General features: G+C 38.7%; 1 protein-coding gene across 6 annotated transcripts in view; it reads right to left on the bottom strand.

Moving 5' to 3' along the window:
- Positions 1-17119, bottom strand: part of ARMT1 (acidic residue methyltransferase 1) — a 52510-nt gene that overhangs the window by 19452 nt on the left and 15939 nt on the right. For 2 of the 6 annotated variants that reach the window (XM_058836937.1, XM_058836938.1), the window contains 4 exons: positions 9404-9535; positions 6234-6490; positions 2535-2679; positions 618-803 (listed from right to left, as the gene is read on the bottom strand). In XM_058836937.1, coding sequence (XP_058692920.1) covers positions 618-803; positions 2535-2679; positions 6234-6490; positions 9404-9535 — 720 coding nt within the window. Of the gene's footprint in view, positions 1-617; positions 804-2534; positions 2680-6233; positions 6491-9403; positions 9536-13620; positions 13670-16977; positions 17110-17119 lie in introns of those variants that run through there. The other 4 variants (XM_058836939.1, XM_058836942.1, XM_058836943.1 and 1 more) reach the window with 4 other exon arrangements.

Genomic DNA, 17119 nt, shown 5'->3' with positions numbered 1-17119 from the left:
CTGCAAGAGCCATCCTACGGCCCACAACTTCTTGGGAATGAGCCAATGGTTAGGAAATACAAATTTATAATGCAGTGAAAAGATAATCTAGGGTGTATGGAAGCCAAGACACTTTACTGTCCAGTGCTTAAGAGAAAGTATAATGTCCCATCAATTCTTTTCAATTTCTCATTAGAATTTTTTTAAAACTGAGTAGAAAAAATCTCAGGAAACTTGCAGTAGCAGATAAATGTTATTTAAAAGAGTGTTTTTTCAGCACTGAATGCTTGTGCCTCAGATATTAACAATATACACATTCATTTATTTACATGACTGTGCAAGCACAAAGGCTACAACAATAAGAAGAAAGCAAAAATAGAAATTTGCAAACAGCATTGAAAAACATCACATCTGCCTCAGATCTGTTTCACAAAATGTTATTGTTTAATCTTCATATCTCACTTTCAAGAAGTTGAAAATCAACTTAGGAAAATGTCCTTTTTAGAAAAGACCCTAATCAACATAATTTTTCCAGAACCAGCTTTTCTCATGTAATACCTATTGAAAATTAATTTGAAATTTAATTTCAAGAAAACATTTGAAAACCAGACAAGCATACAAGCCTTGCAATTATATACCTTACTAAGTTTTTCCATGTCTTGGTAGTATCCTGCTGCCTTTTTCTGCTCCTTGGCCACTTCTGAAACTAGTCTCATGATAGTTTCTCTGTTAGCTTTAGACTCCATCTCATGGACATTCACAGCTTCTTGAAGAGCAGCAACTTGGTCTTTTAGTGTCACATTTTCTTTACATATTTCAGAGACCTTGAGAAATAAATCAAATATTAGCAGCTTCTAAAAAGTTCTTAACAATTAAAAATATTCACCCCAGTTATACCTGCTCCTAATCATGCCAATAATGACTCAGTGTTTCTGGTGACCCCTAGGTCAGATTTATAATTGCATTCTACCATTCCTTTAGAAAAAGAATAGAAAGACAGTTAAAATCATAGAATCATATTCTCACTATAAACCCCCACCTTAGCATAATGTGACTCAGATTCACTCCCACACAGATTTTCTGATGCATTAAACAGGTGGAGAGCTACTGCTGCTGCATACCCATGCTTGACATGCAGCAGGTCAGAAAACAGACCATGCAGCTACTTCACGTGAAAAGCAAACCATTTCAGCCCAGCTTTTTAAGATGTGTGCCTTTCATTTGGAACAAGAAAGCTGCAATTCATGCCCAAAACTTTTTAAGCATGAGAGGTTTGAGTTAGTAACTTATTTCATAAGCACACTCAAGGACAGGGCCAGATACCTGGTGTGCTGGCATTATGAGCAGCCAACACTTTGGAAAAAAAGAGTCCTTTCCAGGAGGATTCTAGGGCTGTTTTGGTACGCTATGCTATTTCAAATCAGTGGAATAGATGAATATGGGCACTTCAAAGAGTGAGCAAAAAATGTACCCTTGACTCTTACTGGCAAGACATTTGTTAAGACTAAAACAGGATCAATTCTGTCTTAAATAAAACCATAATGTGGAAAAGAAGCTAAATAGATGTGCCAAGACCCCAGAAAAACTAGTTGCTAAGGTTTCCTAAGGCACAGCTTTCAGCACAAATTAGATTTCCCAACTAGATTTACTACTACGTTGTTAAAAGACATGAAGATTTGGTTTTAAGCTCTAATTATTAACTTATTAATTGTTAAAGCATGCAAGAGTACATCTTGTGACAACGTTTTTTAGAGCATCTATTAAAATTTCAATGTGCTTGCAATATTATGTAATATTACGAGGGTGTACACCCACTGGGTGATACATACCCAGATAATCTTGATTTACTAAGACTGTAATCTTACAACGACATGAACATAATGAAATAGAATTTCCCCAAATACCTATTGTGCTCCAAAGTGAAGAAAAATAGAGATCAAAGAGTAGACAGAAGATGAGTGAAATGCATGAAATTAGAATAAAACATCTTTCAGCAGCACTGATAGATCTTAAAGGAATATACAGACAATTTTCTCTTCCTAAATGGAAGCTTAGTTTTTCAAACTTCAGAAGTATTCTGAAGGGAAATAATAAATTTTTATTATTAAGTCTCAGAAACACCACGAAGTTATTTACAGCATTTTATTACTGGCCACTGTAGGGGTTGTTTTAGGGCATGCCATTTCAGATGTTTGTATTTAATGGTATGTCAGCTCAAGATAAAAGTTAAGACTCAGTGTTACAGTTTACACATCACCTGTTGACCTCCATGTTAATGTTTTCAGGAAAGCTTTTAACCAAGTATCTGATCAGGGCTGTATGTGGAAACTGCAGGCTGATTTATGCAGGTAAGAGCAGACTGAGTTCACTGAGGCCTATTAGTGTGCAGCACCTTTGAAAATTAGCCAGTACAAAAAAAAAATCTGTCTTTAAATGATAGCACTGTATGCAAACCATAATTAAATTCAAAGATCTCTATCATTTGCTTTACTTCTGTGACAACTAGGTATTTTTCTGTTAAATTGCTGTAGAAAAACATTTGCCTACACAATCACCTTTGATGTTAAATGTTCCTGTGGTTTCTCTTTTTCTCTGATGTCTATGTCCAAGAATCCAGAAAGATGTGTAAGGAGCTCTTCATAGTTTTTGCTGATTTTAGAAGCTTGAGTCATGTCTTCCTCACACTCATTCAAATATTTACTAATCAGACAAAAAAAAATGTACACATAGGGATGAATGTTCCCTGAAAAAGAATTCTAGGCAAAATACATTGTCCCAAAACTATTGCTAGCTTCTGCATACCACCGAATGAACTTTAAAAATTACATTTAATTCTCTATATGTTATGTAAAACATGTAACTTTTACTGATACCTTATGTGCAAACATTTCTTCATGTTTGCTTTTGATTAACACTTCAAAAAACTTCTATGATCCCAATCTCATTCACCAACTTTGAATAAAACACAAGAACCAAGTGACACGAATAAATACTGCCCTCAAGATACTACAAGTGGAAAGCGCAAGCAAAAGCTTAGAAAAAGTAAGTGGAGGGGAGAGAGTGATCAACTCTTAGCAAAAATACGTGAAAAGCATTTCACATCCCCTCTTTAAAGAAGCTGACAGAGATGATTAACAAACTTCAAGTAAAGAGAAGCCTTTCTGGACCAATGGAAGTCTGAGACATCCAGAGTAGCTGTGAAGGGAAGTTTGCCAGCAGAAGCAGAGATGGAAAGACACTACTTTCCTGCACAGTACTCTGAAGCACTACTCATGGAAGGGATGCATTTAAAAATATGGCATCTAGGGGCTACCACAAAGATATGAAGAAAAGGGAGTCAGTAATTTCATCACTCAACAGGTGCCTATCATGCAATGCATATCCCACATGAAACATGTTCTCAGCCTTAAGAGCAGGTGTCAGTTTGTAAGTGTCCTACAAGAACAACCAACCAAATAAAATACCAGTGAATTTAACTCATTAGTAGAAATGTCTTTACATTCCTTCCCTTGCCAGGGACAAAGATGGGTCCAGCAAATAAGAACCATCACAGTCTGATTCAGTAGGAAATACAGAAAAAAATCTTGCTCATGATGCTGAAACTCACATCACTTATGGAAAACTACAGAGAAACAGGTTAGCAAAACCAGCCAACCAAACAGAGCTCAAAACAACTACTAGTGTAATCCAAATGTCAACTCCAATGCCTCTCAGGAACACCCACAAGTGAGGTACTTAGGGGTAGAGTGCAAGACATGGTAGATTGGTAGTGGTAAATTTGCAAGACAAGCAATTGAGCTTCCATTTGAAAAACAAAGTTCTTTCTAAAGCAACTTCTTCCCTCTATAATAAATCAAGACCTGAGATGTAACCAAATGTGTGTCTAGAGCAAATATTTTATTGAAACTCATTTGCTTATCAGAGCATAGCACTATTCTCAGTTTTCAAGGTGGGCACAGTCATTGCTGGACTCATTCTTTTCCATTTCTGACTTCTTCCTCTCTAGGCTGGCAATCAAACAGAGCATCATAACCAAAGAGCTGCATGAGACTCCAACAGGAGATGCACAGTGACTGCAAACACAGTACATTGAATGTTTATAAATCAATGAGCAAAACAGTCTATGAAAAGATATAACACATGACCTTAGGAGAGAGATCAACACAGCTGCTGAAAATGCTGCAAAGTGAAAGAGAGTGGCATAATAACAGAGAGGAATGGTAAACATTCATTATTGCTCTGGACATTGTGCTGCACAGCACACACCACAAGCCAAAAGAGCTCTGCCTTCTGCAGAATACAAGCACCCTCACAGCTTCCTCACCTCTGGGCACCTTCCTTTCCTCTGTAGCCCAAACAAAACTGAACCATGAGATGATTGCTAAATTGTTGTTGTGAGAACAGATATGTCAGAAGTGAAAAGGTTTTAGGCTCAGACATGCCATATATGCATGCCTATATGTTAGAATATTATGTAAGATTGACCATCAACCCCACAACTGCTCTGTGGCTCTAAAAAATTGAGGTCTCCACTCACAAAACCATGCCTGCTGCTAAAAATAACGAATCTGAAGTACAAAGCACTCACTTGATAACTTTACGAATAATCTAATTACCTGCAGTAAGGCTGTAAAGGTGTGAGCACCTAGAAAATAGGCAGTCAGGTACAAAAAAGTATAACAGCTTTTTCACAGTTTTGCTAGCTCTTCAGAACTAATGAGCAAAGAGGAGGAAAGGAAAAAAAAGAAGAAAAAAGCTTTTGACAGTTCACACTTTAAAAATACCATGGCAATAGACATGTTGAGTAGAAAAGCACCATTTTCAATAGGAGAGGTGCACATCCTGGAAGTGAATCATAGAATTCACCAAACATTTCTTACTATATCCCCAAGGTATAGAATGTAAATATGCACTTCATGTGTGCTGGCTTGCTCCCTTTCATTAGTGGTTTTCAGTGAAAATCTTTTTTGCACACCTAATTAGAACTAGTCATGCACCAAGTACTACCAGGGTGGCCAGACTAAGTGACTGAAATTCACTGAGTCAACACATTGGTTAGTATAAAGTGACATGTGTTAGCTGAGGACAACAAAAAGCTTTGGAAGCAAATACTGCACATTCACCAGCAATCCAACATGTTTGTTCCTTCCAAATGAGCAGACTCACTATCCCTGTATCTCTTCCCTTTTCCCAGAAGTCCAGTGGCACTGGACTCCAGGTGCGCAGTAAAGCAGAGCTGGGATTCATAGAGGTGGAAACAGAGCTTTTTATTTTGCTCACTTCTCTCTTGGATCAGTTCCCTGGTCTTGATCACCACACATCAACACAAACAGAACAGATTACACAAGTACTGTATGCCAAAGAGAGCAGCCAGCACTGCTCTGGGAGTGTCTGCAGAGATTTATGCCCATAAAAATGACTGTACCACTATAATGACCGGCGAGTATGAAACACAGTATTTCAGAAGTTTTCTCCCAGTGAGTCAGGCAAGCAAGTAGGATAGAAGCTTTTTCTTCCTTTTACTTCTTCTTTTCTTTTTTTCCTACCAGAAGTAGCACTTTAAAGAATCTTAACAGCCATTATGTAAGACTGCACTCTGCAGGCAGGGCTTCTGGCAAATCAGCTGGTAATAAACAAGTGCACTGGAATTGTTTTCTCCAAGTTTTAAAATTACTTAATTATTTACTTTTAATGCATAAAACCTGTCAGAGCTGTGCAAAATACTGATTTGAGAAATAAAAGTGTCTGGTAAACACTCACTTTGCTCTTGACTAGACAGTATTGACAGAGTCATAAATATTGGTCTGATAATGGACAGAAAAATCCATTATAAAAGTCTAGGTGTCTATTAATATGACTGACACTGATTTTGGAATTTTAAAGTTCGGAATATTTTCACACCAATCAATTTTGCTACAAGTCTCCATCCTCCAGACCCAAAACACGAACAATTAGATAGAGCTGACAGATCAGTGCTCTGATACACTATGCTAACAACAGTACAGTTAAAGGATACTATCTTTTATAGTTTAATGCATTTTACCTTCAAAGTACAAAACATTCAAACCTCTATGAATGGACTAACAACTCAAAACAAAATTCAAATTGTAACACCTTCCACACACTCAGGCACTGTAACAGAATTCCGAACTGCAATAAACGTCTATCCACCAACTTATTTCTCTGTATTGACAACTATACCATTCCATCATACCCCCCAAAAATGTTTTTTTCTTATCTCACATGACTCTTACTTAAGTTCGGTACTTTTCTCATGAAGCTCATCCTTCAGCTCCAAATTTTCCTTATATGCCATCTGAGCTGTCAGCTCAGCCTGGTTTTTACAAGCGGCAAGCACACACAGCTCTTCCTCCATCTCCTGGATTCTTGTTTGCAAAGACAGGAGGCGAGACATCAGTCTAGCATTGTTTTCCTTATAACTTTCAGCTTCAGCCTTCAGCTCTTGAAAAGAAGCTTCTTTAGAGATGATGCTCGACCTGAATTTAAGAAGCTATAGATAGAAAAGGAGAAAATCAATGAAGAATAGTTTTCCCAGCCTGAAATAACATGGCTCTTCTACAAGCTTAGTAATGTGACAACACATTTCTATCACTACAAGACTGAATAGAGGGACACAACTTTACTTTTGCGTGACTAGAAAAAAGCAATGGAAGAAGTTTGTAAAAACAAAAGCTATTGTTGGGTAACACAGTACAACTTTTCAAGATACATTTTACAGGAAGATAATTTTCTAATTCAGAATTTAGGAAAACTCTAACTTAAGTTCTGTTGCACAACCTTAACTCATGTCTCCTATGTATCTGGATTACAGCTAAGTTATTAACACCACTATTCCTTCTTTTTTGCCTGCCTATATGCCTGCTTCTAAATCTGGTGCTCAGTTCCACATATAATCTAGAACTGCATGGAGTTGTAAAGTGTCCTTCTGTACGAAAGTGGAGCCTTTCAATGGTTTGAGGCATATCCAGAAGCAAGTACATTTTTGAAGGACTATGTGGTAGGCACCCTCTTCTCATCTTATGCAAATAGTTATTTTTGGGTATGATAATCCAATTAAATATAGCTCTATTTACACAGAAACAGCAATAGAGCCTTTTAAGGAAGGGTAGAAGGAGGAAAATCACCCTCACATATTAAAGACCTCTTACAGGGATGATGCTAGAGTTTTCCGAGAGTTCATGGAGTTCACTAGATTTTCCTCTCTCTTTTTATTAAAAATACCATTTTCCATTGAACCATTTCTGCCAGAAGCTTCTCTAGGAGACTGTGCTTGAGGGAGACTCACCAGGCAAACACCTTTTTTTTTTCTGTTATTAGGAAAGGAAATTATTAACTGTAATTTAAAGTGGACATTTTTGTCTCAAGAAACATAAAGGCATTTTTCAGCTTTCCTGACAATTCCAATTAAAAGCTCCAAGATGCAATCTGAAGGACTTCTGTCCTATCACATAAAATTAACTGGCAAATAATTAAGCCAAATTAACTGCTCTTTATGATGAGTGATGGAACTTCTACATTGTGGCAAACATTTTAAGGCAAAAATATTTAAGACATTAACCTGCAATCCAGGACAATGGGAAATTCACATCTCTGTTGGAGTCCTTCAGTATGACCAAACCCAAGATACTCAGAGAAATTTGAGAGGCTGGTGAGCCACCAGAACAGCAACTACCTTGGAAAAGGGAGGTCCTGCTTCTCCTCTTTCCAGTCACACACGCCTGTCCTCTCTCACACCACCTGTGTTTGTCTGATTCCCTCACAAACAACTTAAATAACAACTGATAGAAAATAGTTCACTTTTTCTCTCACAGAGGAGAAAGAGAATCACAGAGCAAAGGCTAATGCTGAGAAATCAAGGATGAGGATCACCCTTGCAGCAGCAGCAGAGCATCCAATAAGCTTATGCTTCATGTGCAAGCACTGCTTTATCAGACACTCTGGAGCAGCACTGAGTTTGAGAAAAGCTGCTTGGCTTTCTCCTGGGTTCATGGGCTTCATTCCCATACTCCACCCTCCTTTTTGTGCTAGAAGAAGCACTTACATGGCTACAAGGTGAAATAAGATTGGAAAACTGATCTGGCTAAAAAGCAACTTAGAAGGAGAGGAATTATTTTTCAGTTGCATCCACACAACAATGCACCGTAAAAACTACACATGCACAAGGGGTGGGGCAGTGTGGGGAAGGAAATGAGCAGCTGAAGGAACAATAGCATTGCTTTGCTTGGCAGCTGGACCAAGCAATGGTATCTTAGAGTGTTCATAACCTTAAAATTTCTCTGTGGTTCAACTCCCCATGTGCTATTTTTTCGTCTGTCCATTGTCTTTGTGGTAAGTTCCAACAGCAGAAAAAGCAATAATAATTCCATATTGTGAGTTTTACAGAGCACTCAGCAGAACAAGGCTCTGACCTCAGCTGGGTCATGAAGGGCTTTATTAACAAGAGCATGAACAGCTGCTTTTTTGGCTATGCTTTTGCAAGCACTGTCTTGAAAAATCTATAAATCAGTCAGACTTTCTGGCAATAAAGCCATTCAACATTTCCAGTAATAAATTCTTTTGTTTGAGAACATTAGATTCTGTATGGCTTCTTAAAATTTAAATTTAAAGCACCGGTTCTGGATAAATGTTAAATGTAGGAGAACCCTGCAGTAACTTCAGGACCAACTGATCAAATTAAACATCAGCCAATGGACACTTATGCCTGTAGTTCTGTATGTAAACAAATGCAAGCATTTCATGTCTTTTAGAGGCAAACTTTACTCCACTTTAAAACTGACCAAACCCACATTGATAATTTCAATCAAATCAACTTTAACCAGTTATATGTTAAAAAAATATTACTTGTGGAAATATCACAAATCTAAAAATTATCCAGTAATAAATCCTCTCATGAGAAACACCATCTACACAGCAGGAAGAGTAGAAAAGTATGTGTATGTGTTCTTCAGCCTCTCTAGCGACAATCAACTCATTAGCACAAACACAATTTCACTGGTGATGAAAGCAGAGCAAATTTAGGGAGCTATAACTTGAATTAAAGGGAGAAGTAAGTAAAGATGAGCAGCTAGATCTTAACTCACTAGCAAGAAGAGGAGGATATCTATCTAAATGTTTATACAACCACAATTTAATTAATTTTCAGGTTTAATATAGAAATATTGCACTTAGATGATGATGACAAAGAGATACACTGCTTCAAATCTTCCAAATACAAACTTATATCAGTTCTTGATCACAGAATGAAGCAAAGTAAAAATCACACAGACATCCTAAAAACAAAACCCCCAAAGTTCTGTAGCAAAAGCAAGTTTTGGGCTTTCTGCAAGCTTTCTATTCTCTACATAAGGTGACTGCAAAATATCCTCATGTTTGGAGAAGGATTTGAAATTATTTTTAGATGTACCTCTGACTGGGCACAGTCATACTTCACTGAAAGTGCTGCAAGTTCACTTTGAGCAGTTTCAGCTGCAACTCGATAGTGATTCATCTGCTCTCTAGAGACAGGAATATCCAAAAGAACATGATCATGAGATTCCTGTGAAGACAGGATGAAGACAAAACCATTAGACACTACATTTTTTGAACACTTTCACTTCAGTGCTTTTTTGTTTGATTAAGCTGCTCAAGGGCATTACTCCAAATGTTCCACAGTATTACTCCCAGAGTAACATGCACTTACTGAAAAATAGGTTAAACAGTCACTTTTCTACAAGTCTCCACTTTCATCTCCAAGTTCAGCCACCAACACAAGTGCTAAAGTAAGACAGTCCCCCTCAACAATCCCATGATCTCCCACTGTTTTCAGCCCTGGCTATTTCCAGCAGCTTCTATATATTTAGTAACATTCAAAAGGTCCCTTTTTTACAAACTTACCCAGTCACTCTTTCAACCTGTGTAAGCTTTAACTGAAAGGGAGTCCCTCAGGTGTCTCCTATGCAAAGAATCACTTGGTTTTTAGTCTTCAGTTATACTGCACATCCCCTCATTTTTCCTTCAGAAGAAATGCTGGAAAAAAGCAATGGCTATCCATCTTCTCTGTGCCACTCATGATTTTTCAGATTTCTATCATATCTCACCTCCACAGTGTCTCTATCAGGCTGAAGAGCCCATACCTATTCAGACACTTCTATCTGCTCCTCCAAGTCACTTTTTGGCTTGCCATTTGCTTTTTTACTTCTAACCTTTCAAGGTTAGAGGTCCTGCTGAACTCACTTGGACACAACTTCAGCTTCCTGACTGATGCTTTTTCATCCCCAGCCATCACCATAATGACTTCCTTTCATTCGTTTTCAAGTCCTGATTCCATGACAAGCACTGCCTCTGTCTTTCTAGTACAGTCTCCTTCACACCACTTGTACAACCCTTTTAGCTGTGCCCTTTAGATTCTATAGGAAGCTTTCTCCTTTTTGTGGTGCTCTACTCTTCTACAGTAGAGAAGGAATGTGCTGGATTTCTTGGCCTTTATTACTTAAGCCTTACAAGATGAAAATTCAGACCTGAAGTCTTGGTAGAGTTTCACTAGACAGAGCTTTTTTTTTTTTTTTTCCCTTTTTTTTTCTTTTTTTTTTTTTTCCCCAATCAATAGTAACTAAAAATGATGAAATGCAACCTCTTCAGAACAGACCTAAGTTTAGGTTATGCTGGGAGCACACATGGCAGAGAACTGAACATGAGATTTGTACTCCAACAGCTCTCACACAGGACTGAAACAAAACTGCAATCCTGGTACATTTGGGTATGAATTACAAAATTACAGATAATGACTGGTGTTGGAAAAAGGTACTGTGATGGACACATAGACATCTTCTCTTCATGTTTTTCTATATCAGCATCAATTTCCAGACTGAGATAAATTACAAGTTCAGCCCCTATCCATTCCAAATAGGGGAAAAATAAAAACCTGAAGAGCTTTCCAAATAGGTGAATGTTAAGAATAATTCAAATATTGTTACCATATTACTGTTTGTAAACCCCTTACTTACCTTGTACCCCTGTCCCAGGTTTACTTACCTTGTACCCCTGTCCCAAATTGCTGTACCTCATATTTCTTGTTTCTTGTTCAGCCAGGCCCTGCCCCCTCTCCCAAGTTGCTGTACCCTGTGTTTCTTGTTCCGTGTTCAACCAGGCCCTGCCCCCACTGCTCCTAGACTCCCACATGGCAACACTGTACCCCTGCCCCAAGTTGCTGTACCTTGTTCAGTTGGGCCCTGAGGAGGAGGATGACATAAGAACTTCTATGTAAACGAGAGAGACCAGAGACTCATGGGATGCACCCAGACTGGAAAAAACCCGGAGACAACGAGCCACACAAAAGGGAAGGAATAAAAACAGTACCATCGAACAAGGAAGACCCAGAGGAGTCCCCTGACTTCCCTCCAGAGGCCGACATAACCACGAGGGGACTCGACTGGGATGACACCCTGGCTACGAGGCCAAGAGAATGAGTCTTCCCAGGGACTCCCGTGAGGAAGGAAGGCCCAGCTCTGCCCTAGTGACAAAACTGCACGGATCCTCCTCTTCTGCGGTGTCCAAGTGGGAGCAGTGGCAGTGTGCGCGACCCCTCGGGCCCCCACCCCAGAGATGTCGTGTTTAATAAAGGCCTTTTTAAAAGGAGTTGGTCTCCTGGCCCGTTCATCACAGTGAACATGTAGTAAAATAAGCATTTACTGTACAACACGTAAAGAAATCCCTGAGGAATAAGGAAAAACTAGTAGTTTAGACTGCAGCAGAAGATAAATCACCTTGGATTAGTTGCTGTAATACAACCAACTCTATTCTTTAATCTTTGTTCCCTGTGCTAGTTGACACTAGATTAGACCCATCGAGTTTAATTGCATTCATCTCCTTCAAAGACACTCAGCTGTGCTCTTCCACAAAGGAGTTGCCACTCTCATCAAGCCAGACTGACAGATGCAGAAAACTCACGGCCACATAGAACACAGCACATAATCTTGGAGATAAAAGGGCTGCTAATTTTCTCAACTTTATCACTGTTCTGAGGGAGTGAGGGAAAGTATGTGCCATCTCCTTGCTGCTTTTGTCTTACTTTTTCTTCACTCTGCTTGTTTCACATGTACAACCACATGAAATTCTTTAATGTAGAGGACATTTTGCTCATTCTGTAATACACCATGGGCTCCAAAACCATGGATAAAGATTGCAAACAGTAACACTGGGTATGCTCATTATGTGTGTTATTACAATTGTAGTACTGCATGAATGTAGATTTTTTTCCTTTTCTTCCCTAAAAAACCACAACTTATGACTTGACAGAAAGAAGGAGTACATCTCAAAACTGGTGAAATAAATACATTTCAGAGCATAGCTGAAGAAAAGAAGCCCCCAGTCAGCAGCAACAATCACTGTAACAGCTTTAGAGCTGAAACTTCCAAAATCTATGTTTTTCATACAAATAAGATTTTTAAATGATGAGCACTTTAAAGATACAGCTACACATTCAGAAGGCTTTAAAAGAAGTTTAAATGAAGCCAGGTGCCAAAGTCAATGGGAATTACTATTCGACTCATCTACAGTCTTTGTGAGATTTACAGAGGCCGATCTCTGCATCCTCCAGTGCCTTAGTAAATATAAAACCAATCATGGTGGCACCACGCTAGGAAAGCTGCTATTATCATCATACTTTTAGCAGTAAACATGCATACTCTAAAATTAGTATTTTTTTATGTTTCTGTGGGTTGCCATCAGCCAGTCTCAAGTCTGATCTTTAATCAGACAACTCAATTAAATTGGCATGGCTTTACTATAGGGGTAGAATTTGTAAAGCAGATGTGGCACTTTTCAATTTATGGAAAAAACCAGATTTTTAATGTTTCGTAAGTATTATGTAATCTGTACTGATTTTTGTTAGGAAAATAGAATTAATAAAGTGTTAAAAGAATTAGAGAGAGTAGACAGAAGAAATCTTAGAACATTAACACTCAATCAGCTCTAAATAACCTAGGTTTTGTGTGTTTCTCCCACTCACATTATTAATTTTTTTGATCTCTTTCCTCTTACCTGCAAGAAAATGAAGCTTTCATATAACTTCATAAGCTAAACAGAAGCTAGGCCTGAATTTACAGTAATTAAGAGCAATATCTCCTTGGACCTTCAGTTTTATTAGTAACCTGTGTTCTTTAGAAGATCAACAATATATGGTGATTTTTGTTATTGTTGACCATTTTGTTTTGATGTTTTTATGTAATAACTGCCTTTATCTCCCTGGAATCCAGCCTTTACTTGGAAAAGTTCATTTGATTCAGAAACAACAAAACTACACAACATTCTGTAATTTTATACCTATCCATGTACTTTGAAATCAGCCGACTGTTAAAGTCACTCACTCCCATTCTGCTTTTGGCAGCTTCTCTTTTATTTCCTGCTGTTTCTTATTTCAGTGCTGCCAAATGCCACTATCACCGCCGTTGCCTGCACACAGCCCAGGCCCCTTTCCCAAAACATAAAATTTTAAAAAATCTTTTTTGATAGAGAAAGCCCCCAGCAGGCATTTCAGCACCCATCACCACCCTGACTTGTCAATGCACTGCCATAGACTGTACTCAGGACAGGGATTTCTTCTTCCCATTCCCAAAGTACCTAAAGACATTGGGGTTGACATACCAAAAATGATGACTCACGAACCTTTGTTGACTTCATTCTTCCTTTGCTTCTACAGAACAAATGGGGGGAAGAGGGAAGAAAGGTTGAAAATTAAATAGTTTTGTAATACGATGGCACATGACATTATTTTTTCAGATATGCTTTAATAAACTGTATCATAGGTTACCATCAGCAAAGTTGGGCATGAAAGCAGAAAACTATAGGAAAGTTTCTCTAGTAGCCTAGGAGCTCTGTCTGTCTCCACAGTATTCAAACACACATCTAACCAGAACAGGCAACTTCACGTTGACTTGTCCAGGACACATGCACTACTACACAGTCAGCCTTCACGCAATGATTGCTTCCTTCCCCACGGCTTTTCAGGTGCTCCACATTTTTATTTCACCTCTCCTTTTGTCCTGCATCTCTTCTACACTGATATCTTTAAAGAGGATCTCTTTAACAGACGGTCTATCTTAACTGAAATACATCTCTTTTTTTCCCCCCTCAGAGGTTAACGTAACCAGCAGGCCCCTTTTACCTATATATTTGTACAGGACTTGGTACAGTGGCTGGACTTAGTGGGCTGTTCAATGATTTTTATAAGTCCTAGTGTCATAAATGTTCATATTCTGAAATCAAGCAAAATGAGATATCCCAAATCTGCAATGTTTTTTCTTAAGGCAAATTCAATATTCATGAGTGTATATGTGTGCAAAATTGTTCTACCTTCTGAAAATACAATGCAGCAGCAGAGTTGATGATGATGATTATTATTAATTATTATTATTTACTGCAACCAGAAAGAAGATGACATCCAGCATGAAATACTTAGTGGAAAGAATGGGTAGTTGAAAAATTTTCCCATTTGGCTACTGCAGATTTTTCTTGGTAGCAGCAGCCAGCCAGCCAGCATGCACATCACCTCAGAAAACCACAACAGCTACACACAACAATGAGCATGAGAAGGTTCAGACACTATTCCACAGTGACACAGATTTTATTGACTCATACAAAAACAGACTAAAATGGATCACATAACCAATGAGGTTGAAAGGACTTCAGAGAACATCAAGTCCAACCAATGACCAAACACCACCATGTCAAATGGACCATGGCACTGTCATCTCCAGTCATTCCTTAAACACCTCCAGGTATAGTGACTCCATCACCTCCCTGGGCAGTCCATTCCAGTATCTTTCTGTAAATATGTTCCTCCTAATGCCCAACCTATAACTTCCGCTGGCAGAGGTTAAGATGGTGCCCTCTTGTCCTGACACTGGTTAGCTGGAATAGGATGACTTCCCAACTGGAGTCACATCAGGGGGTGGGAAAAAAAGGGTTCACAAATTAGCCATCTTCTGTGTATATTTTGGGCCTTCTTTACAGATGATACTTTGCCCATCAGGGATCACAAAGTGTATTGATAATTAGATATTGACATAAATCAAAATTTGCAAGTAATATTTCATAACTATTTCAGTTCTGTCACTTGCTCTTGCACATTGTAAAGTGCCAGAAACACACATTAGGGTTTTTTTTTGTTATTGTTATACATCTATGGAGTTTTTCTGCATTAGTATAATGTTCCAGAAACATGTAAAACTAATTTAAGTGTTCTCAGCAGCTCAAATAAATTACCAAGAGATTTTCTAAATTCCTTTCAGAAGGGTACTGCTCAGCTCTACCCTCCTCCCTTTGCAGTAATCATGGAAAGGTATTACTGAAAAGATAAAAATCTCTCCTGCTGTTCATCTGCTGAACAGGCCAATTTCAAGCTTGATTAATGGGCCCAAATCAAAGCTTCATTACAAGCAAAGTTTTAGTGTTACCTACTGCTACTATTACAAGAAGTGGTTAAAGCATTTTCATCTTTTGTTTTTCTCTTAGGATAAGGTGACTTTGCATCTAAATATAATAAATGCATTTAATGTGATGAAAGACAACAGTCATCAGGAGGCAATTAGAGAGACACATCACCTCTCTAAACATTACTTAACATGCTTTCTGGTTGACTTCATCCTTTGTCTGTATGGACAAATTAAGGAATTTGGAATTCCCCTGACACTTTCTCTCAGTTTTTTCAAAATTATTAACAAGGAGCTGCTGTATTTATTCCCTAAACAATAAAAAGGGTAATTGCTAAGACATAATTAAGTGCTTATGCAGGGATTTGTGCAAACAATTTGTTCTAGTGTTTTTACTTTATCAGTGGTAAATAGAGTTAAATAACTTCTGTAACAGAACTACTTAAATAGTAGATTTAAAAATCATGCAATGCCAACAGCTTCAATTTTCCTACAACGCCTACTATACTTTAGCGCAGTCAACAGAATGCAAATATTTTAGAAATACTTTACTATATTGGTATATACACAATTAAAAACTTATTAGTGCTGTAGTTTGATTTACCAGTTGTAACTTACATTTTATAAACATGTGATTTCCAGCATGTTTTTGAGCCCCAAAATCAACATTCACAAACTATTTGACTTCAGGTTGGTTAAAATGTGGAGCAGGTTGCTGTCAACTCTGTCACCAAGCAGTGCTAGCAAAAAGTTTGTAATTGGGTCATAACAGTTGTATTTAATATAATGGCCGTTGTTTTTGCCACCACAAACTACCAAAATTCCATATTTTTTTGTCTCAGAACAATAGAGCTTCATTACAGAATTGATGTTCAATTATTCAGGCGATAATAAACTGTTCACACAAATAAATTGTTTATCCTTTGGAACACAAAGCTGTTACAAGGTTCGTATTATAACTCTAGTACAGGAGTTTGATCCTTCTAAGCAATATCCCCTACTGTCTCCCTTAAATTCACATCAAAGCCAGCAAACCAGTTTCAAAGGAGGAAGAGATGCAAAGAAGAAATTCTTAGATAACTATAAATTCCTGCTCTGTGCAAGCTACTCCCTTCTGCACTACTCAGTAAGAACAATCTTTCTGGCCTTGAACTTGTAAAGATAAGCTATAATGATCAGCTGAAGTTCATGGGGCTTCAATTGCACCACGCACAGACCACCGGGTACAGCTCTGCACCTGCAGATCTGTCTTGGGGTTGGGGATTTTGTTTGCTTTGGAGTTTTGGTTGGTTGGTTTTTATTTTGTCTGGCTGTTTTTTTGGGGATTTTTTTTGGGGGGAGGGGGTGGTGTTTAAAGTCGAGATTAAATTGAGTATTGCAAAGATGACTTACAAAGGGGGGTTACAGCCAGCCCGTGTCAGCCCCTACAGCAACACCGACAGAAGCGGGGGAAGGAAGGGGGGCATATTTGCAAAGTCAAGGCTTTATTCCGTAATAGGGGAACTGCCAAAAAAGCCCTAAGCGAACCAACCCCCTGGGCCCTTCCCGCCTTGCCCCGTCCCTGGGTTACCGGGGTTCGGCCGCGCCGCTGCCGCCGCCAGGCCTGGAGCCGCTGAGGGCCGCAGCCGCGCCCGTGGCAACGCGTCCCGGGGAGGGACGGGACGGAGAGAGGGCCCTGCCGGGGAAGGGGAACGCTCCTCGGTGCGTGCAAG

The sequence above is a fragment of the Poecile atricapillus genome, chromosome 3 (genome assembly GCF_030490865.1).
Source record: "Poecile atricapillus isolate bPoeAtr1 chromosome 3, bPoeAtr1.hap1, whole genome shotgun sequence".
NCBI classification, from domain to species: domain Eukaryota; kingdom Metazoa; phylum Chordata; class Aves; order Passeriformes; family Paridae; genus Poecile; species Poecile atricapillus.
This window is presented reverse-complemented; position numbering and strand designations above follow the sequence as displayed.